Source organism: Acanthaster planci, linkage group LG13 (assembly GCF_054643075.1).
Source record: "Acanthaster planci isolate LZ-2023a linkage group LG13, COTS_SCS, whole genome shotgun sequence".
NCBI classification, from domain to species: Eukaryota; Metazoa; Echinodermata; class Asteroidea; order Valvatida; family Acanthasteridae; genus Acanthaster; species Acanthaster planci.
This window is the reverse complement of record NC_141789.1, coordinates 11,783,138-11,807,287: the sequence shown is the minus strand read 5'-3', so window position 1 is coordinate 11,807,287 and position 24,150 is coordinate 11,783,138. Positions and strand designations below refer to the sequence as shown.

The following is a 24,150-nucleotide window of genomic DNA, read 5'->3' as shown; positions in this document are numbered from 1 at the left end:
TCTTTGGTGTGGTATTTCTGAGTTTGCCGTTTTCTTTTTAAGGATGCTGTGAACACACACCCCTTTTTCCAAAGAAGCTCTACCTCTTGAGAGGCGAAGTACAGGTGAATACTATGTTCAGTACTTTGATGTAATGAAGGCAATACATGTCTGCATGTAAACTTGAAATTAATATGGGAACGCCTTCAACCGGTAAACTTCTGTTGAAAAACAAAACACAATCAGTGTATTGATGGGCAAGATTAAATATGCACATTTACTGTAAAAAAGATCTCTCAAAATATACAAAAAGAATGCGTGTACAATAACTGACTCAAATTCCACTTATTACTCATTATCAGTGGATTCTAAGCCCTCTGTGACTTGGTCAAAGTTGGGCAGAAAATCATTTCAGTTTGTTGCACAAAAGTACACTACAGTGTATTCAGCAAAAATCAATTTATCACATTGCCGTTTCAAATTGATAGATTACCTGCGGCATGACTACAGCTGCAAAACAACTCCATAATCTTTCAGCTGTGTCTGTATTACTTGGCTGTGGCTAGTAATAACACACATGCCTATGGTGGTCTCTAGCCAGCGGCTTCCGTGTATTCCCCATAGGCATGTGTGTTATTTCCAGCCGTTGGCAAGTAATTTGGACGCAGCTTATGACTGCCTCCTTTTTTTTTTAACAATTACATAGCATTAATAAATGAATCTGAACTAAACAAATTCTTCATAGATAACTCTGAATGCTTCCAATATATAATCAAATATTTCATTTTGGCTAACAATAATTTGGAAGAAATCTGATTTGCAATATTTACAGTGCAATGTGCTTAAATATTCTGTTGTCACAGTATTACAATTTGACACGTGTAACAAATAACATGTTTTGAAGGCAAATCAACCGCAGAATGAAAAACAGTACAATTCGATTTTAACAAATGACACCTGCCAAGATATAAATGGAACATACATGCCTTTGAGTTGAATTTGATTAGTCTTTACGTTGCAAGTCTTTGGCATTTATATCATAATGAAACTACAGCTACAAAAACTGCTATATACACAGGACAACTGGACTTAAGTATCAATTTCCTCGTTCGTTTTTTTTCTTATTGCTGCAGTGACTTGACCTTTAATGCACACTTGTTTTTGAAGTAAAATCAGAGAACTAATTACAGAATGATTCATTTTATGGCATTTCAAAAACCCTGACAAAAGAGTTTTACAAAGTATGAAAGGTTCCACCAGCATTCACAATGATCCGTAGGTGTTTTTGCGAGCAAAGTCGGGGTTGAGCTCCTCATAACCGCTTTCCCTCTTTGGCCGTGTGCACCTGTAGACAGCGATCACCAACACAATGAGCCCGATGACGAATGTCACGATGAGGATGGCCAGGCCGACGTAGAACCCCACCTTGGTGAAATCCGTGCAAGAGGCCTCCGTCGGAATCATGTTAGTGGCATTGATCATGAAACCCAGGGACCAGCCCAGCTCTTTGCCTTTAACCTACGAGACAATGACACTCGTTTCAATCACAGGCCTAGAAGCCATTCCAGTCTCTCCCACAAATTGAACATGGAAGTTAAGTGCATTTTTTTCTGCCAAGGGCGGGATATTACAGCAATGTGCCTTGCTGAGGGACACACACAGGATAGGTACAAATATTTTTCCTGCAGTGTATGACAAAAGAATAATTGTCTGCCACTTGCAGCTATGTATCCTGCTCAGGGTCACTTGCATTATTATCTCTGGGCCAAAGTGAGATCCACACTCAACAGCCCAAGTCTGACGAGCTGCTTTTTTTTTTTTTCAGTGCAACTCTTGTAACATGTTTCGTTCAAGGAAGGAAACAACTTGGGTCCAGTTTGGAATCTGAGAAATATTCACTGACTAAAAGAAAAACTCCAGAAATGATACCTCGTTGGTAAATGTTATCTTCCAAATGTCTGCATCAAACTTGTAGCCTCGAAGCAGTAAGGTTGAGAAATAGGTGAGGTCAAAGCAGTACAACACAAGAAGCTGCAGGTTACCCGGCATCTTTTTGACCTGGGGGAAAAAACAGTTTACCACAGACCCATGCGCTGATGACGTCATACTTTGTATACAAGTGCAGTTTTCCATTGAGCCAGTAGAGGTCCATGGTCAACCAAGTACCATAGCCAAGAACACTTGTAAACAAGCTGTCACATTATCAGTAGAGAGGTCCATATCCTCACATCAGTAAAAATGAAGGAAAAATAAAGATGTGGTCATTTTTTCAGATTGTGTTTCATTATTCATTATGTTACCAAAACGGCTTTAACCAAATTCCAGTTATAGCAAGCACACATCTGTGGTCCCGGCGAAAATGTGCACATTTCTATGGGGGGAAAAAATCTGCAAAACTGCATTGTACGAAATTCCTGTTACAACGAAAGGTTTTCATGACTCCCTTGCATTTAAAATCATTGTTGACGACCCTTTTATGCAAGCATTTATGAATCGCGGTGGTGAAACACGTGTGCAATGCACAACACTGGTTCCCATCAGGCCAAACCGTTACCGTTATATTTAATTAATCGTAATTAATCATAACTGAGAGATTTGGACATCATTAACATCAACCTCGTTCACATGTATGCATGCAGAGTACATGTAAATGCACACTGTACATGGCACTGTACACAATGGACCTATTCATACACTGCGTTCCGCCTACAACGAATTTCAGATACAACGAACATTTTCATTATAACAAGAGTTGACTGTAGACCTCTATCATGGGGCAGCCATATTGCTTTTTTAACCGTTTAAAGCAATGTAACCAAAATGAGGCTTTAAGGACAAGTAGTCTGTTCCCTTTAATCAATAAGTAAAGTTGTATTACTATTGCCAAGGGGTCTACAGGGAACAAGACAAACATGGCAGCATCCTGATAAATGTCTATACAAGGGGTAATGTTCCAGTTAGTAACTTTCTCACAGAATCTCTAACCCTTGTACCACATAACAACATCGCATGAACAAACACTGCAGGAATTGTGCAAAAACCCTCAAATTTTAATAAAAATGTACATTCAAAAGCATGTGTGCTTGTTTCAGTCATCAGATGTCTGTCGATTACTTATTTCATTTTAACGTTCATCCACAGGAGAATTTTATCCTGGACCTGCTAAATCCAATCAAAGCAGTCTTTTGTAAAATGAGACGCCCGTATCGGGTGTTCAGAATTGAGGTGGGGTTTGTGTCAACTCGACTTTTCAAAATTTCAGAGTTTCCGAAAGCAATGATGACTGAGTCTCTTTCACAAGCTAGAACACAGCGTGTACACCATTAGTGAAAAGGAAAACACAACAAAAACCAAACGACTCACCTCGTCATAGGTTTTGGCACAGAAACTTTTTGTCGTATTCTCAATGTCCTGAATGGATGCATCACTGGGAAGGTCAAGATCGCTTATAAGATTGGCAAAAACAGAGAATGCCTGCAATGCAGAGTACAGAAGAAAAAAAACACTCTCTGTTGATAGCCCACTCTCATGGCCTCGGAAGTAAGTTTTTTCCTATCCACTATTTACATGAGTAATTCTTGGAACCACGTTAGTAACTGGAATGTTTCTCAGGAGAAAAAGAACGGGTGGATCAACACCTCAATCGGAACTGCTTAGTTCTGCGATATCCTGGCCGAGAGGGACTGCAGGGTCTGACCGTCTCGCACAAACTAATTCCCTGCCCTAAAAAAAAAAAAAGGTTTGCCAATCAATTTCCCCCCCCCCCAACTGAAATTACTTCTGCAGATGGTTGCTACAAGAGGCGGAGCCACATTGAACAAGTTCTATCCTTCACAGTTTGTGCCTGAAAGCTTTACATTACGATTAGCAATATCTGAAATCCAAAATGAACACAACTAACTCCCATGCAATAAGGCCCTGCACTGAGCACTTGCATTCAGAAACTTGCACATTGGGACTTGGTCCCTGACGATTTAGCCTCCCGATCATTCTGTAAATCCTGTTCCTGCTCCCAATGGGTTGGGCCACTCAACTTTAAATCTCTCATCAATATCTGTAGACATATAACTTGACATATTTCTGATCAACTGCATATGAGATTCATGGTTACATTTGGGCTACATAATCTTAATGCTTGGAACTGTGAGGACAGGCTCTTTGGTAAACTTATAGGGGGACATGTGGCCTAGTGGTTAGGGGCTATAACTTCCAATAATAGGGTAGGGGTTCGAATCCTAGCAGGTGGTTACATGTCGTGATAATAGGCAACCCCTACATGTCTCTCTCCACAGGAGTAAAGGGATGCGTGAGGGCAGATATGGTTATTGTGTTAATAATTACTTCTGCTGCTGAAATGGCAGCATTGGGCTAGTATACTCCCCAGGGAGCTGAGATGGTCTCTGGAATGCTCAGTTGTTGTATTGGTATCACAGAATGACAGATACTTAGAATACTGTAGGACATTTTAAGATGATGTTAAAAGTATTAAGCTGTCATCCCGTTAGTATGTGTTTGGTCCATTCTCACAGTTGGCGTGATGTCACTATGGACTCTTAACACACAGCAAAGGGGCAAATTTACCCTTTGTGCTATTCAATAATGTACAGAAGTTCCCGGATGTCCGATTGCAAGAATTCCATATCCACTTTTCACTCCTTTACATTATTAACGGAAATGCTCCATAAATTAACACAAATGGACACAAAGTCCACTAAAAATACATTTATGGAGAGGCACCCTCGTGTAGTAGTCCATCAAAGAGGAATCCACTTACTAGAAATTTTCCATACGGCTTGGGATGGTAAACTCCGTTGAAAGAGCATGGCTCTATCGGACAAGGCGCCGTGAAATTGAACAACTTTGCCACGGCCGTTCTGCAGCTGTCCAAATCACTCGTCCCACTCAGGTTAAAGGAGGTGATGTTGACGGCGTTGGGAGAAGGCAAGACCTCTGAACCCCAGCCCGCTAGGGCCTGGGGGCCCTTACTGCAGGGGGCTTCCCAAAGGTACTTCCCATCGACGGTCTCCCTGAAGCCCTTCGGAGCGCAGGGGTTGACAGTCATTTTGGCATACCCTGAATCCTGGTGGAAAAAGTTCTAAGTCATGAAGACATGATAGGATAATCATCTAAAGAGGCTTGATGTATTGAAGTAGATTTCAAAGGGGGGAAGAGACAGTAATTACCAAAGCTCAATTCTATGAAACTTGCTAAGCAGGAAAGATGACTTTTAATGGTTATATGCTCAATAGGAACATCAGTTCAGAATAAAGTCACTGGCATTGCACATCCCATTGTGACCAGTAATCTATTGTTTGCTCAGTGTTTCCTGCACTATGGAGCTCCCACACAACCAGGCCCAGTGGGTCAACTCAGGTTGCATAGTGTTCAAATTGGTGAATAATAAAAATTTTGCCAAAGCATGAACAGGTTTCCAGGCAAACTACTGTTAGAGAGTTGGATAGTTCTCCGCTAACTTTTGCCTCTATTTTCTTGACGGCTAATGTGACACTGGTCTCACCAGAGGCCTTTATCGAGCAAAATAACCTCCCAGGAGCATAGATTGCAGCTGTGAATGAGGCACACTTGGAATATGCCAACCAAATGTATAAAGACAAACAGCAAACACAATTTTGTTTACTTTGACCAAGTTGGCCTTGAATCTACGGATAGCCTCGTTCACTCCATAGCACAGGTAACTGTGGGTGTACAGGGTGTAGTTGACTCCGTACAGTCTCAGGTTCTCTGAGTACTGAGGGGGCAAGGAGGAAGGGTCCTCAGGAATGAATGTGATCTGCGTTGATGCCCCGCCCATATCCAAGGCTCCGACTGTGGGCAGTGGGTCGGCGGAGAGTGCAGACACAATAGCACTTGACAGCGTTGAGCCCTAGAAGAAAAATATTAGGGTCTGGGATAAGTTGATCGAAACTTTTATCAGTGGATACTTTGAGGACAGAAAAAAGAGGGTACATCAAGCTAGAAAAGGGGGAAGGAATGTGAGGTATAGCGTCAACAATCAGCATCATTTTTCTTGGTACTGCCCCCGCCGTTTAAACTTTTTTTCCTTGAATGGCCATTCATATGACGATCACACATTAATTAAGCAATGTTTAGTTGCATGCATGACATGTTATACATGACCCCTTCAGTCAATTTTTCGAATGATACCATTTCATTTGTACTTCCTAATCAAATCTACATGCAGACACTGTAACCGGAGGGGGATAAGTTCCACGTGATGGCTGGAGTACAAAACATGCGTGAGACTGCAGTGTAAAACTCACCGGATTGAGCGTGCCCGACAGGAAGTTTGCCGAGACCCAGCCGTAGCTGCCCTCATCCGAGCCTGAGATGATGGTGGCCTGGTTGGCTGTGAAGTTGAAGGGGTAGGTGGCCATGGTCTGGCGCACAGACTCCATGATGAGCGTGCTGGTGCTGGGCTCCGTTTTTCTGCGAGTAAAAGAAAAGGAAAAAAAAGACCGAGCCTTTTCATTCGAGTTTGGCATTTCTCTCGTGGGCTCCATACAGATAGAAGCCTTCTACCGCCTTTCTGTAGAAGCAAAGCTGATAATAATGCTAGCATGCTGCATAGCACGATGTGCATCAATGCTCCTCAGGTATTCCCACACAACACAATGAACTTAAATACAACACATGTCATAGAATCATTTTGCATGAGAGTAATCCTAAAGTAACTCAAGCAAGAATATATAGTCACATTCAAAGCAATACACTTCAATACAATTTTGGCTGTTTCGCTTCTACTCTGATCCAATATTTTGACAAATATCACCAAATGTATGCTACAATTTTGAAATGTGGGCAATCTTTTGGGTTTCATAGTTTTTCAAGGAGGTGTTTATATTTTTCATATTTTTTTATTTGAACATTATCCATAGCAAATAAAGAGCTGATCAAAGATTATATGTACTCCAAAATGTTGACATTTTTGGTACCTCCTCAGATGATTTTTGGCCTTTACTTCCTCCAATGGCAGACTTTAATAAACTTGGTGAATAATTATAACAATGTAAAGTAACATCCAAGAGATGTCAATGATACAAAAAACTAGGCTGAATGTTTCGTACCCTTTCCAGTAATGTAATTATCTTTAAAAAAGACAATTTTGACAAAAGATATTGATTTTGGAGAGCACAATTAGGATAGTCCCTTGCCAGGTTAGTTTTTTTAATCAAAAACCTAGGATTCAAAAAGCTTCAAAGCCTTGTAACCGGAAACCCATAAGAATTTCTTACTCTAAGAGCCTCATTCCGGCTGTCGCCCCAAGGTGCAAGGAGGTGAAATTGTAGTACTGCTCTGGCACAACTTGCTTGGTGTAATCCAGGCAGCTGATGAGGGAGGGGCCTGCATCCTGTGGGTTGTCATCATAGCTGGAGATACCCCCTCCTGCGGACATCAGAGAGAAAGAAATCATGAAGGAAAAAGAAATGTGCGATTTATAAAAGCAACCTAGGTACCAAGTTTTGGTGGTATTTGTTTCAACCTGTCTGGAAATTGTCAGTAAATACAGATGACACTTTCCAGATGTACTAAAATCGACATGCTTAAAGACACGCCCATTCCGATTCCACTGGCTGAATTTGAACCTTGGAGCTATATTGAACTACTAGAGCACTCACTGCCTGTGCAAAGTGAAGCCCATTGTGTGCATCCATGTTAATGCACAAAATGTACGGAAAACTCATAATTTTTGCTGGGTGTTTGTGTGGCTACATGCATCTGTATTCTAAACTAAGAAAGCCGATATGCCCAAAAGCTACATGTGACCCACTCTGCAAAAAGGTGTATTAAATCGCGCAATGCAAAAATGCCTAATGGCCCATTCCATGTGCCGAGGGTGAAACTATATTGAGGCCAACTGCTTGCCCAGAAAACCCCTATTTAAGTTTAATGTTTCTGTTCATTATGTTTAAAGGGCATCATCTCAAAAAGTACATGTGATAAAATGAAATTATATGCAAATGGCAAATAACTCCAAAACCCAAAATGCCACTGGGATGAATTATATATCAAATGAAAGTTTAGTGTGACATAATAAACCTTTTTGGAGAGCCAGTCACCAATGCACAATCAGTATATGTGCGTATAATTTTGCCCAGTGTAAACAACACACACGCATGTGCCACACACTGCAGGTGAATTTTATTGAGGCTTTTAAAAGCACCATATTAATGATAGAGAAAGGGCTACATATTATTCACGTATGCTGCACATGTGCATTGAATTTCCAGAGAATATCATTTAGAATTCATTCCATCTTATTTCATTACGTTCCACAAATTACATGCAGGAATTTGAAATGTCTGTGCTAAAGAAATATCAAAACTTCTCCACGTGCCTGGGATTGACAAGTCAACACTCCAGTAATTCAGTATAGCTCTATGATTCGCATCCACTACCTGCAACAAATATTCTTTTATACCACCACCTGAAAGACACATTCTGTTTCAGCCAGGCCAGTCTCTGTTGGCAAAGTAAGTTTTCATGTTTGTGTACTGCACAGAATGTGCTTGTCATGCAGTTTCGACTGGCACTGGTCTGGTTGTATCAAAACGTAAGACAAACTTTCACTTTCGGCCTCTTGCTCAGACTTTGGTATGCATGTAAAAATAAACACATGTACGAAGCAGTAATGCCTCACGTGGACCTGGTAGCTAACAAGACATGGTGTGGGTAGTGCTGACCTTGTGTGAGCTTTTCTGTGTAAAGCGGCCACACCGTTGCAAATCTCTGCAAAATCTATGGAGGTTATTGAAGCATCCAATGGGAGCCCAGGGTTTACGGCTGCTCCTAGTGCTAGGCCGCAAATGATCTCAGCGGGCTAAGGTGAAGACTAGCACACACTTGTATGGGAAGTGACTGCTGCAGCCAGTGGCTTCCTTTAGGACCATGCTTTATGTCCAAACGGAGCCACTATTTTCGGACAGTCTTACTCATCTTTTTTTTTTCTCCAAAAAGATCCAAGAAAGTACATGTTGCCCTGGATAAATTCAGACCAGAGTCCTCTTACTGCCAGTGCTTTGGCAGTCAGACTCAAACACTTTTAAGTACTCACATTAGTACTCACGGTAAGGCATTGATACTCATGCTCACGGAGAAGTATAGCCCTGTATTCATTGGAGTGCTCATAGAAATGTAATAGCACCAACAGCACTATTTGACCCTGTGCTGGCAAGTTTCAGCACTAGTGGCTGAAAGCCATATATGCGCTACATGTATGCGGCCAGGGAAGATAGCCATAGTCTTGAAGGAAGCAGCATCAGTAAGGCTGGAGACATGGGGAGTTGTCATTCTGGAGGTTGCACACAAGATAGGGGAAATCTCAGTCATCCACTTCAGGCTTCCATCTCATGAACAAATTCCCCTGAATTAAGAGCCTGTGACTTAATAAAGCTCAATGATCCTCTGGACATAAATATCACACTGTCTAAAACGAGGCCGGAGTTTGGATAATTTTTACCGTGGTTCCAACAGTAAATACCTGAAACTGACTGAGGAGCTCAAGATGAGGCCAACGACTGAAAGAAGTGAGGCCTCGGCATACTACCAACTAGATTAGCTGTGAATCACAGGGCAAACTGACCTGGTGACCGGCACGTTCCTTCTTGTCTGACCACTCCCGTCCCCTCGGTCCTGGAATCTCCCAGCCAACTGTAAATGGTGAGGTTGGTATGGGAAGAGCCGGCATCAAATACGGCACCATACTGAAAGAGAAGAACACCGCAACAAAAACTTAGACTTTGTTTAAGGAACTACGGCGGAAAAGAATGATCACAGTATACTTGTTTTTTGGGGGAAGAAGGGGTTGTCAGTTCCTGCTGCGACAATTAGTGTTGTAGACGTGACCTCTTAAGACCTTCACAAGATCCCACAAGACCAACATGAGCCCTCCAGTCTGAATTCAAGTCACAAGTTATTTACATGGACTGCAACAAGAGCATTCCTTTGTCACTGTTAACTCTGTGATGCTATGGGCATATCTGACTTGTCCAAGAACTACACAAGCAATAAATACAAACACACCAACCAAAATTAATCAGATTTGGTAGAGCCTATTATAATCACAGATCCTAAATCGAGTCTTTTTTTGTCCGTTTCTCTCACTCACTCCTTCGTCGGAGCATATTTCCTCGGTGAACCTCATGGCCAGAGCAATAATACCGCATATGCTAGCCGTGACCAGCACAAAACCCACACACACCAGGACGATACTGTACATCTGCGACCTCTCCATGCCACGCCTCACAAACACGTCCTGCTGTTCAGCGTCGCCTGAAAAACAAACCAAGCGCATAACACCGACTGAGCACTCAAAGAGAGCAATTCCAGGAAATTTACAACCCCGTCCTGTCCAGCAAGTCTATGATTTGTGCACGAATAACAGTGGTAAAAACAGTCACAATATGTTCTTTTATTACTGCATTTACACTGATCATACTTCCACACAGTCTCCGCATACAAATGTTTCCTTAATTGAAATAATATATGACTGTGTGTATACCATATTTTGTCTATAAACACAGAGAGAGGACATTGCAGTAGGTCCTACAATATCAAATTCAGACTACGCACAGGCACTTATTACTGAAGACAATAGATTACCCACCAGGGACAAGGATTTGAAAGCTTCCTCTGTGTTTTATGTTCTGTCCTCTTTGATAAAGTAAAAAGTCTAGCTGGATATGCGCATTTACATACTTATGCATGCTTGTTAATACCACTTACCAAGAAAGGTGTCTACTGCTAACACTTTACAGCAGCTTTGCAGAGCAGCAAACAAGCCAGTCAGCAGAATTAATTATGCTTTGAAAAGCTCCCACCCTACCAGCGTAATTTGATACACGAGAAAAAGCAAGCTCTTTGATACTAAACGTGACCATACACCCACCACATTGAGTGAATTTCACTTACAAGAAATGAAAAACAGACAACTGGTGTTGGAAGTGGTTTTCGTTAATTTGTCAAGTTCTATGAAGTACTGCATTACTGAGACTGACATGGCACATTTGGGATTGTCCTTGTTTCATGTGCCCCATTGTACACTTTTGAGAAAAAATATGTCCAAAGTAATTTTCTCATGTCATGTAGGAGCAGAGTGTTTGTAAGACCAACCTTTCATGTAGCAGTTCCAACAGTGGGGATTCAACAATAATTTTTGCAGCTGACAATTTATTGTACCAAATAAAAAAGGTTAATTAATGTATGTGAATAAACAGCAGTATTGTTACACCAATGATAAATCCTTCGCAGGTGCCTTTGTTCATGCATTTGTGTCTCGTATGATTAAAATGGGAACAACTCACATGACCTTTGCGTGGGTGCCCTGCAGGCACACAGCAGTAACAGCCTCTCAAGAGCTAACCCAGTCTGCCTTGCTGTCACCAACGATGGCACTGTTTAGCACCTGGTCCTATTTCTGACAGCGCTAATTTCTGATTTTCTGATGCTAATTACCTTCTGGTTCTGAATGCGATATGAAGACAGTGTCGCCGCTATGGATTCCCGCCTCGCCTATGGTTGCACTCTTGTTCAGGATCAAACCGCTGTCGTCCTTCATCTCTATGTCGCCGGTTACGGGAATGTCTGACAGGGAAATTGTTACCAAGACAATTACAATCAATCCCAGGAAAAGAATTCCCATTCATGATTCTAGGAATGGCTACTCTCCACAGAGGCAGATCACATTGCACTGGAATCTCGCTAATATGCCCGACCAGTTGTGGTACCAAGTATGGCTCACCAGGAATGCCCCAAAGTGCTGAATAAATGAAGGTGCAGTAAAAAATTTGGTAGACTACTATTCAAATGACTTTGGCAAACTTGTTCTTTATCTTTTTTTCCAAATGTCAAAACTTTCTGCCAAAAATATAACTGTCCAAAAGTGGTTTAAGTCCACAAGATTTTTGACAGATTTTTGCAGTCACAGTCCAGCTATTTTAAGGCTTTAAAAACAAGTCCACATGCCCTTTAAAGTCTGGCTTCAGAAAATGTGTCGTTAGATTCTGGAACATTGAAGGCTTTTTTTGGGGGGGGGGGCCAAAGACATTTCCTAGCGAACTGATCGATGGGATTTACACGAAGGTTGCACCAATGAGTTGAACTTCCATCGCTGAGGTTGTGTGGCTGAGCACAGTGCACAAACTTGGATAGTGCCAGACAAGTGCGATGCAGAACCGAATCATGACCTTACCAATCTTTTGGCAGAACTCAACAATGACGCTCTTGATAACCCACTTTGGGTCCACCTCGATTGGCACGCTGGTCACCTGCGCTCCAATGGCGGCTCTCACCATGATCTGCATTGTGGATTCTATTTGGAAGATGGTCACCAAAATGAAGACAATACCCACAAATACAATATAGTTGGTCTTGTAGATTAATTCACAGGCACTGAAACAGAATGAAATAAAAAAATAAAACTTCATAAGTTGGCAATGCACTTAAGGCACTAGTGTGCTTTTTACCTTAACCCCAAGGGTATACGTAAAATCAGATTGAAATCGGAGGATTTGGGTCTGTTAGGGATATCGCAAAATCCACGGTTATTTTCATGGCTGGTACAACATTCAGCCTAATTATAATATTCAATATCATCAGTATGGGTACTTCCAAGAAATATTTCCGGAGTGGAAAGGGGACCACATTTTTTTTGGGGGGGGGTTTCGGGGGAAGGGCAAAGCACTAATCAGCTAAAAACTGATTAACAATTCACAATAGGAGGGGGTAATTTCGAGATTTGTTCCCAGTAAATTTGGTGATTTTCTTCCCGTTATCTCATACTTAATGTTTTTCATTTTTCCCATTTTTATTTTTGAATTTTTTACTCCCAGGGGAAACCCCTCCACAATGCCAAATAATCAGAAAACATGGGAATCTGGTTTTAAAGAGATCTGTTAGTTAGAAACAGGTCCTAACAATGAGTTTAACCAACTCAATGTTTGAAATAAAACAGACCATTTACAAAAAATTAACTGGTACAGCTTTTTAAAGGTCAATTCACATTGTACAGCAAAGTTAATTGATTTTGTTGAATCATATCGGGCTAACTTCACGTCACGACACTTAACATCAGGAAATGATGTAAACTGGAATATTTGGATACTGAAATCGGCATGAAATATAAACCACACATCACTGATTTATAACAAAGAGTTGAATCATTTTGTAATTAGGGCCTGCTCTTTAATTAACATAAACCCTTTATCCATTTCCATCCTTATTCCTTAGGATTCTGCCCTTCAATAAACAGGAATAGGATGAGGATTACAGAGAGCTCTGCCTATTTTTCACTGAAAATTTACTGCAAAGAACACGCTCTGTGTCTATTGTGGGTGCGAGTGGTGGATCAGGCGATGGCTACAGGCCTGTTAACAAGCTGCAAGGACAGTCCGCTCTGTGCCAGAACAAGAGACAGCGTGCTTCTATGCAACGATGACGGTCCTTTGGTGGGAACTCACCGTGTGCGCGCACAGGTTTATGCACATCTGGCTCAGGAAGCGCAAAGCACGTGCAACAAATTTATGTTCGACAGAACATGGTCTATGCATGTGAGCTGACCTGTCTCTTCTTTGCTGGTGAAGGGGCGGGGGAACTCAAGTCAGTGCAGAAAGACTTCATGTCAGATCAGGAAATCTACCTCATGAGCTCATGGCATGCAGTGATGTTAAATGCGACTGATCGATCCACATGATTGACTGACAAAACACTATGCTATCACTTGTGCCCGTAAGTTGGACTTTACTTCAGCTCAGAGTCCGTAAAATTCCACACTTGCGGATGTAGTGATTGCTCATTGTTTTAATTAAAAAGTCATTCAAAGGTTAGCCCTGCAGACTGGGGCCTGTATTAGACTGCGGAACCCTTATGGTTGAACTGCATGTACTGGGCCCGTATCCTTACCAGCTCGAGGAATTGGCAGTAGTCCAGTAGACTGGCCGAGGTCTGGGGTATATTCCGACTTACCTGGACTCTACAAATCCACCATTTTTAACATTTGGACTCCCAACCATATCCATAAGCCTTCTCGCTAATACTGCATGGGTGATTTTGCACAATGTTAGAAAGGCACTGTAGGAAGGAAAAAGGGGCAATGTTTGTTCCTTTTTCCTTCCCACAATGCCTCTCTACAATTGTGCAAAATCATCCACGTGGTATTACAGTAAGCATGACATCTTAGGCCTATGACATGTTCAAATGTTTAAAAAGGCCATTCACAGACATAATAGAGTCCAAGTTGAAAAGAGTTCCACATAAGTAAACGACTGTATTTTCCCTCCTAAAATGAACTTTTCTTGGGCATATTTTTGCTTTCTGATGGCTAAAGGGTCACTGTCTTCGAAATGGGTCCATTTTTACGCATCTTAGTCTGTTATCTTGTACAGCTTGTTTAATTTGAATTAATAAAATCAGTGAATACACTCTGATTGAACGTGTACAGGTGTATGTTTGAGGTTGGCTTCTTTTGGACTTTTGCTTGGACTTGCAAATGAACTTGCTACATGTACCACCTCTTGTTAGAGTTTTGAAATATGCCTACCATGTTTATGATGCATTTAAAGAAGTCAAATAAGCTCTGATTGGGAATGAATGCTTCAGTCTGTTCTGTTCGGGAAGAGGAGATGTTGATCAGTTAAGCAACATGATAGATCGTAATCATTTACCGTGAGAAATGTCTCGAAATGATCTTGCCACGTTCAACACGCTTCATTTATGATATAAAATGAATAAACGTCCCTAGCATCTAACATCATCCAAAAAGTGAGAAAAGCATGAAAAACGGGAAGAAAAATTATCGTGATCCATTTGGGGTACAAAAGGGGACAAATTATAATCCATTTGGGGTAAAAAAGAAGAAAACAATCGTAATCTGTTTGGGTCACAAACACGTATGCTTCCATCAATAGTTGACTGGGGTGCGAGTTGACTGGGGTACGAGTTGACTGGGGTACGAGTTGACTGGGGTACATGAATGAGAAACTCGGGTACGAGCTGACCCAAAATCATTGTCTTCCGTATATGGACTAGGTCTGGGGCTTGTCAATAATCAGTCTATTCATGGCACGTCTTGAACTGTGCGCCCTATCCTCGATCCTGCTAAAAAAAAAAGTAGTTCGATGGATTAAATATCGTAACTGGTAAAGCTAAAACTAATTTGTGATCGTCAATCATGTCGATACTGAAGAAACTAGGACCCTCACCATGCTCAATCACGCCATCTGATCATGTTTTTGAAAGTCTGCAAATTTAGTTATACCATGGAGGGGGCAACACCATTCATCCTTACCTTCAGTTCATACTTTTAACCGATCCGATTAAATTTTAACAACTGTGTGTCGTGTCCCGTGTTGGCAATCTACGAAAACAAAACACGCAACGCAACGCAACGTTCTCTTGTTGAACTTCATACACGTACATATACATGTACATTGTACATGTACATGTACGAAGTGCGGCCGGGGAAAACGAAAGCCCGGTGTCATGTGTTTGTTTACACGCGTACACTTTGTTAACAAACTTGTTACAGTCCTTTGTTAGTCACTGTAACGTATGGTTTCTTCTAAAACTTGACCAATCGTCACCTGAGTTGCAACTAATGACAGGACGGACTTGTACAAGTTCACGATGCTAAAAGTCCAAGTCAACAGTTTTGTTTCACAGTTCTTGTAAATGGCGGATTAAAACTCGTGCAAAAGTCCAAACGTGGCCCAGCAAAAGGTAACCGGGGAACAGCCTTTGCCTTTTCTCATATTTCAACATGTTAAAGTCATCATATTGAAAATCACGGATGAATTATCGAAGTTTAAGTCACCACATTAAGTAAAAAATTCCATACGATGTTTTAAACAGTCCTCTATCCCATATTTTTTTTAAATCAAAGGCTTTTCAAAATCATTTAACTGAACCATTCAACTAGAAGAAAGGGTGAAATTATTTCATTTTCTTAAAGCATTCACCTATAATTTGATTTTGAGGTTAAATTTATCCATTAATTTAAAAAAACTGAAATAATTGAAAACAGTGATATTGTTCTCAGGATGTAAGGGTAAGTTTTAATTTCATGCAGTAGTTTTATTTATTTTCACTAATTTCAGGGCAGCATTGTTGAAAATAATAATTTTATTGAAGCAAATGAGAAAAACGATTCATTTTCATTTTATTTCACAACTTCAGTAATAAAAGAATTTTAACATTTATTACAAATTAAGTAAATAATTAAGTAGATTAATCCTTTTTGTGCAAATTAATTTATAAAATTAAGCTAATTAATTACAAAACATTAGTTTCAAAGATAATGCATCCTAATTAATCTGTCCTATTCGTTTCAATGAGAACGGGGTGCAAAGTAAAACCTGCCAAAAGCCAAATTGGTAATAAATTATGCAAATGACTGTTCTTGGCTCATGACGTCACACAGCCAACAACAAGTAGTTTACAACAAGAAGACAGTGAAACTACGCCGACGAAAAATTACGGTGGCGTTCAAAAATGGACAAATTCCGGCCGCAGGTAAGTAGATTTCTCAATGAATTATTATGTCGGATATTCGGACTCACTAGCAATAATTTAGTGCTAATTCAGGGAATTGTTAAGGCTGTTTATGTACTTTTGGGGGTGATTTTTATTGCGAGTCTGGTCTGATCGAAGTTGGAAATGATGCGCAGGTTGACCTTTGCTATAGTGGTATTTCAAAGCACACACGTTCCATGTATGAGTCGTGTGAGTGTGCGTGCATTGTGTGTGCAGTGAAAAGCAATAAGAATGTAAATTACTTGCGCACCGCTTGCCTGCTGAAAATATTTCGCTGCAAATTAATAATGATCTTGTAATTAATGGCTTCTTTTCAGTGGCTGGGTGCCCCGGCCGGCCAGCATGGGCCCAACACATTCTACAAGGGTTGCAAATTCTTTAAAGACGGCAAGTGGCGAATCCTTTCGATGGGGGAATTTTTCTTCTTGAAAACTTCCGAGACGGAGCCACTTTGCATTGCCGAGCTGCAATTACTGTGGCAAGACGACAAGGCCGAAAACGGCGACGGCCTCATGTTGTCGAGTTCCAAATTATATTTTCTTCCCGAGGACACCCCGGAAGGCCGAACAATTCACCATGGAGAGGTGAGTTCAGCCCTTCGTATTTCTTGGTCTCAACTTTTTTGACTTTTTTAAATTTAATTTTCAAATGTGGCTTTGAGTTGTCTTTTTAATTTAGGGTGGGCATTTAAAAACTTTTCAGCAAGTTTCACAACCATTGTGCTTATCAGTTGAGCGATGACACGCAAGCCTTCGTGCTATGCAAATTTGCATAAAAAAGGCAAACATCACTTGACGCACAAAAAGTCTTGTTTGTGGTGCCATGTCTCATGGAATCCCATATTGTTGCAGTTGGGTTTGTAAACTTTGTTTCCACAAGATTTATTTTTTTTAGAAAGAGATTTTGGTGCATGTACTGTTTGATTTCGCACATACAGTGTACTGCCATTACTTTGTGTGTGTTTTTTGTGATGAAAGCATTTTTGTTATGGACATGTCCGAATCATTAATAACAATGGTGAGTGTCTGATCATGGAGGAATAAAAAGGAAATGGTGCAGTGACAGTTGAACCCACAGTTTATTTAAAGGTACATAGACGGTTCAGTGACTTTCATCAATAGGATTTCACCACAGCACACACAATGTGGTGGTTGCTTGCTAAAGGTGCTTTACTAATGGCATTCAAATAATTGAAGTAGTGAATGAATGTGTGTTTACATGTACATGTATACAGCCATGCTTAAACATACAGTCGCCTTTGGTGAAAGTCACCTAAAAGAAGACAATTCTGTGTTATTTCATTTTTGTTTGTTAATTCTTTTACTTGTTTATCAATTTGTGGGGTATATCATTTTTTGGCATTTGAAATCCTTTTTGTGTTGTACTGTAACCTTTAAAAAAATATTTTTGGAACAACTGATGTCTTGTGGAAAAATTTTGCTGAATTCTCTTGATGTATCTTCTGATAAGGAAGTTGTGCCATTATGGAGTTAGGCGGGTCAGCATGCCCACAGGAAGTGTTTACACATTTGTACATGTACCTGCGTCCAATTCCCTGAAGAATAAAGGAAGTGTGAATGTCATCCAAAAGTGTGACAATTTATACAATTTCAGGGTTACTGAAATTGTTCTAACCATTCATTTTACCGCGTGAAGTTATTTTTCCACTTTAAGGCCAAACTATCATATATTTAGCTCAGTGTTTTGTTTGAAAGGTAACAACATGTTTTATGCGTATGGCCTTGAATATTTATTTCTTCAACAGCAACTATCCAGATTACACAGTGTGTGCAAGCATGTGAATAAAACGTAACCTGTACAACATTATAATAGAATACCCGGCTCTTTGGAAACTGTTGTATCACAAAAGGGTGCTGGGCATAGCATGGGTTGGATGAATAATTCATCTAGCATAGCTGATTCTCTTAACTGCCCTTCGTGCCAGCACATGTTATTATTTGGACATGGAACAGCACCATATAAACTCTTTTCAATTGTTTATCAGAATTCTGTACTGTTGTGTATAAGCATTTACTTGCACTTTGTGCCCATTCCTGGTTTTTTTTCTTGGATCTAGGGAATTAAAAGCCCTCATAGAAATATTTTGAAATATTTTGAAACATTTCAAAGAACTTTGAATGATTTGTAAGTTGCACAGAAATATGTGTTTTAGGGAAAGATTTTTCACTAAACCAAATATTGTGAATTTGAAGCTTTCATTAACATAGTATTGATTTCTGATGTGTTAATTTGTTTTTTCCACAAAATCATTTAGTATTAAAAACCCTCCCTGACCATTTGGTTAAATATTTTTGACTTGGACTGTGAAAAGCAGTGAATCACTACCAAGTTATCCAGTGTATTCCTTCCTGTGTGACACATGCAAAAAAATTTGGTGCTGTGTTGATGAGGATACCTTGAATAGCAGTGAGCTTATTGATATTCAGACTTGCCCTGAAAGGCCCATTGTTTGCAGAGTTGGCCAAGCTGGGCCCCGTTGTGCCAGCCTGGTGGGATTAGGTGGCTGGTTGGAAAGCCATACTTTTTCTGATTCAAGGTAATGAAAGATGGGTCATTGTGCACTGGTTACCGCTCCCTGAGTTCATAGCCCAGGTGGATTGGTGGATAGCCCCTTTCCCCTTAAAAAAAATGTCATCTGAAGGATTTCAATTCTGTGGTTAATCATATTCACATGGTCACATTCGTCTTGCACTTTGCAGAAATATTAATGTCTCACGTCCAAAGTGCTGGTGAGATCACTTTTCCTTTCTAATGATATCATGTGAGATGAAAACAACAAAACATTATGATTGACGTTGTCATTTTTCAATGTGCTAATCATGTAGCCACCAGTTCTTCACCTTTCAGATTCAAAAGCATTTATAAAAAGCTTTCAAGTATTTAATGCCTTACTTTTAATTTGGAGTTTCAAGTGTAGATTTAAAGGAAGTTGAGTGAAACTTTTTGGCTCTTAAAAATGGCACACTGTTTTCCTCCAGAGAGTATCAGTAAGGAGAAGAGACAGGCTAAAGATTTCTGTGAAAACTTAAAATGTAGATTTTATGTCAAACTATAGAAATATACATGTATTGGTTTTGCTGGTATTTTAGCTATTAACATTGCATGGTTCTATCTTGATCTGTCCCCCTGTTGACTCAGCCACTGCCAACTCTATCATGACCAAGGATTATGCATTGAGTACACACTCACAGAAATTGGCAGGGGCATGGCACACAAGCCCTCCCCCCCAGTCTAATGTCCCTGGATTGGAAGCTGTCCAAGAATTATTGCTGGTCATGAATATTCAGCAGATCATAGTCTGCCTTTGGGAGGTAGAATTGCATAGGCATATTGCAGCACAGGGCCTCCTGTGTTTGTGCTTCACTGCAGTGCCTCTTGCATTTGTGGTGCATTTTGCAACTCTGAACTCAAAGCCAGTTTTTTCCTGTGCCCTGTTTGGTTGGGGTTATTTTTTTGGGAATATGGGGTTTATTAACTTTTTTCCAGCAAATGAGTGACCCATAAGTAGATGTAGTTTCATATTCCTGTAATAAAAAGGTACTTTGGATATTTACTTTTTGTTTGAGCGTTGATTTAAAATTCATTGGTCGTTCTGCCATATATGGGAACACAGTGTTTTGATAGTGTAGTGTACATGTAGTTGAGTAATGCCAGATCTGCTTCCTGTTTGAAGGTTGTAAGCCCCATTGTGTAAATTGTGTTTATAATTGATGCACAGTTCCTCGCTGTACGCACTATAGCCTTTGACTTTTCTGTGTGTTGCCGCACTTTTTTCCAGACATAAAACCTTTTATGTACCTTTGAGGGATTTTGGAGGGGGGGCATGTGACTGACAGATTTCAGTGTATGGAATATTTTGTGTTCTTGTACCGGTGTGCCAAAAAAGAATTTGGAAGAATGTCACATAGATTCCATTTTTTTTTCTTTACCAGTGATGCATTTCCCGAGACCATATTACATCATGAAACATTCTCTACATGTACATTTATATTATTTAGTGGAATTTTTCTTTTTTTTTTTTTAAAAAATACGTCTTCCAAACAGTGGACTTGGGCTAGTTACATGTACATGTACAATTGTTTGTGTCTGTCTATGACTAGACACAAATATGTTTCACAAGAAAAAGCTTTTTCACTCTATGTTCACAGTTGAAACTGAATTTGAGTGGCTTTACAACCAAAGTGGGTGGTGCTGGTTGAAATCAGAGATAAATATATCCCCAATGCATATTGTGTATATCAGTATGTGTCCTGTGATGTTGAATTACATGTACATGTACCTCAAGGTCGGTTGGCAAAGGGGTGTTCCATTTTCTTGGAAGGGGAGCTGACAGTAATTATTTGGCCAACAGCAGTTTCCAGACCTGTCTTTCTTTAAATACTTCAGGGCACACAGATTAATTTGCAACAGATAGAACAGCCATTTCCTGCTAAATCTTGTTTGTGGTTCTTTTTGTCAAAATAAATTTCCCCTCAGGCTATATGGCATCATAAAAGCAGTAACTGTTTTTTTTTCTCGCAATAATTTAATTGTTTATTTCCTAATTCAACAATACGTACCGGTAACTGTACGGAAGTTTGTATTTGATGGTATACAGGATTAGTCGTTTCCTTACAGAATTTAATACGAAGTCTGTCTTGTCCCCTTTGGGACATCCTTGCTGTTGTATACATGTACATGACATGATACATGTACTTTCATTTCAAATAATACAAGAGTTGGTTAAATAACTTTTTTCTTTTAAATTTTTAAACACATTTTCACTGTAATTCCCCCAAGGAAAACTGTTCATGAATGTGTTTACAATACTAGAAGGACCACTGAAATTTTTTGTAGTGTAAATGTATTTTGTTGAGTTACATGTTGGATAAAACTTCAAACCTTTAAGCTTTCTGTCTTCATTTCAAATCCTGTGTACCACTGTGTAGCGATATTCCCGTGTCATAACACATTTTATTGTTGATTTTCTCTGAAGAAATGGAGAAAAAAATGACTGAAGCTGCTTGTTGATTCAAATTTCTCTGAGTCATTAAAAACTATTACAATTAAACTGCTTCGAATTTCCCCATTGCCGTTATCTCGCTACCCAGCTGAAATGACTCCATAAGTGATCACCTAAAATCAAATCAGAGAGTGGCAGTTCACAATAATGGGAAGGCGTTTAGAAGTGCCGCAGTGCAACGGAGGTCTCTGCAGTTGCCAGTTCTTCCATTCAGTTGAGCGGCTTCCATGAAAATGTGGGATTGTCATGCAAATAGGAGTGATTGGCCTCTTTCTGGGCCCCTCTTATAAACTGTTGCTTTTGTTGCACCGAGGTTAACAACGCTTACTGCATCCCTAGCTCTTGTAAACTCACCAATGATAGCAAATCTGAAAGCACCATTTGTTAATGTTGTGTTCTTCATTATGTTACAAGCGTGACAGATGTCTGTTTTTGTTTTGTGTCCATAAATTTTGGGTAATAAGAAGTTGGAAGTTTAAGACGTAATACTTCCCATTTAACTTTAAGAATAGTGAGGCATCAATTCTTTCAATTTTCTTTCTTAATAACTTTAATCTCAGTTTGCATACTTTTTGGTCGCCATGTCAGACGCATGACACACAGAAACGGGAGTCACAGACAAACTGAAACTGATTGCCGTATGCATAATAGAATTAATTATGCCCTGTGATTGTATTCCCACATACGTACAGAGTGTTTCAATGACTCAGTATCCTGGAGCTTTTTTTTTCTTCCGAAATCATAGATGACGAAACATGACACACATAATCTCACTGAAACTCTGGCAGAACCAAAAAAAAAAAACAGGAAATTGAAGAATACCACATTAATTTGATTCCAAGATCCAATGAAGAAAAAACACCTGTCTTGTGCAGTAGATTGCAAATCCAGAGTGCAAGATTTTCAAAGAAACATGTATATCTTGCACATGCGCTGTGAACATAAATGACAAACTTGTCTGTTTCGTGTACTGTTTACATCATGAGTCTTGTTGTTGTAAGGAGAAAGTTGGGTTGTAAGCAGAATGTTGCACACACCAATATGAAGATCTTTGCGCAAAATTGTGGCCATACATGTACACGTATGGTCAGTCACTCTAAATACTCAACTAAACAAAATAGAAAATAATGACCTTGGACATTTTGATTGGTAATCGTCTTGGGGAAAAAATGACAGGAAACATTATGCATTTGTTCACTTTAACCACTTGAAACTGGATTTATGTGTATAAACACTCATAATTTTCCTTATTTGTTCCATGGAGGTTGTGTACACTTGTTTGAGAATTCTTTTTTCATTTCCGCGGTAGACATTCATGTATTACCCCGTCATGCTTGCTTGGTTCAAAGCGCAGTTGCAAGGTTGAAGAATTTGCGGGTAAAAAACCCGAACCCAGCAGCTTGTTCGAGTAAGAAAATTCGACGTTAACTGGTTAAATCATTTACCCACGCATATGAACGTTTTAAGCCTTATTTTACCTTGGATTTCCCTCTCATTCATTTAACTGTGCATTTAGGATATAATGTTTAAAAGAAAAACCTCAAACAGAAATTTTAGCTTGCCAGGTGAGGTCAGAGGAACACTCTATAGAGGAACACTCTATAAGAGTGGAATTTGCAGCCTGGGTTCATATGATCGCTGGGATCATTTTACCAGCTGATTGGACATAGACTATTCATAACTGTCGATTTAATAAAAGGGCATTTAATCTGACAAATTTTTTTTTTGAGAGAGAGTTGCTGAGGTTGCAGGATTCCTGTCACTTGTTAATTGTGCAGCTGGTCTGGGAATTCTGCTAATTTTGTTAAATTGATGCCGATCTGCTTATATAATGTACAAAATGTTTTTGTTTTGGGTGATACTAATATACATATATGTATACAGTGTACAGAACTTGTCAAACTAAAAGATTAAGGGAACAGATTCTGGTGCAAGAGTTGATAAGTTTATTTGCATCATTTCTCATTATTGCTAATTATGTTATTACTCATTTTGTTTAATGTTCAAAGGATGGAAAATTTGTATCCATGGAGGTAGGGTAAATTAAACCCTGTACTTTCATAAAATAAAATTGTTCTTTTCTTTTATTAGATAAGCCTACCCACAATTGTTATTTTAATAATAAAAGATAAGGTGTACACCTCTTGCAATGGGAATTTCAAATTTGCCACTCAATGAAAAAGTAAAGATAAGATTTACAGACTAGGAGTTCTACATGACATTTCTCGGAGATGAGATAAGCAGCACACATGTTCACGTCTGCGATTATTTTTAGAACCAGATGGGTAACACAAAGGGCTAATTTGCCGAGCTTCCTTCAACGTAGCTTTTCATAATCATTCTGAACAAGCACCCTTCCTGAACTGGGCAGAAGGCAAAACATCTCTGTTGATCTTAAATCCGGCACATTGGCAAACTAAAATTTAGCAACAGGGAAATCAGAGACTTTAGTCAATATGGACTGATCTCACTTCTCAAACTTTCTTTTTTTCCCCCTCACATTAAACAGATATAAACTTATATAGCCCTGGGTTGATTGTTTGACCCTGGGCAATATATTAGGCTCCATGCTAACATTTGACACAATAATTGTATTCTACAGT

At 39.7% G+C, this 24,150-nt stretch overlaps 2 protein-coding genes across 2 annotated transcripts in view; one reads left to right on the top strand and one right to left on the bottom strand.

Moving 5' to 3' along the window:
* Positions 1 to 229: 229 nt before the first annotated feature.
* On the bottom strand, positions 230 to 15,436 carry LOC110983083 (ectonucleoside triphosphate diphosphohydrolase 2-like). Its single transcript, XM_022242010.2, has 12 exons — positions 15,281 to 15,436; positions 12,188 to 12,387; positions 11,452 to 11,580; positions 10,106 to 10,269; positions 9,581 to 9,701; positions 7,233 to 7,383; positions 6,261 to 6,426; positions 5,618 to 5,863; positions 4,754 to 5,059; positions 3,343 to 3,453; positions 1,909 to 2,037; positions 230 to 1,497 (listed from the first exon to the last, which is right to left on the bottom strand). Exons 2-12 carry the CDS (start codon positions 12,297 to 12,299, stop codon positions 1,243 to 1,245), a joined length of 1,890 nt encoding a protein of 629 aa, XP_022097702.2. The 5' UTR covers positions 12,300 to 12,387; positions 15,281 to 15,436; the 3' UTR covers positions 230 to 1,242.
* Positions 15,437 to 16,415: 979 nt separating this feature from the next.
* LOC110983073 (uncharacterized) overlaps positions 16,416 to 24,150 on the top strand; it is a 24,447-nt gene continuing 16,712 nt past the window's right edge. The window contains exons 1-2 of the mRNA XM_022241990.2: positions 16,416 to 16,503; positions 16,842 to 17,108. Coding sequence (XP_022097682.2) covers positions 16,483 to 16,503; positions 16,842 to 17,108 — 288 coding nt within the window. The 5' untranslated portion in view covers positions 16,416 to 16,482. The remainder of the gene's footprint in view (positions 16,504 to 16,841; positions 17,109 to 24,150) is intronic.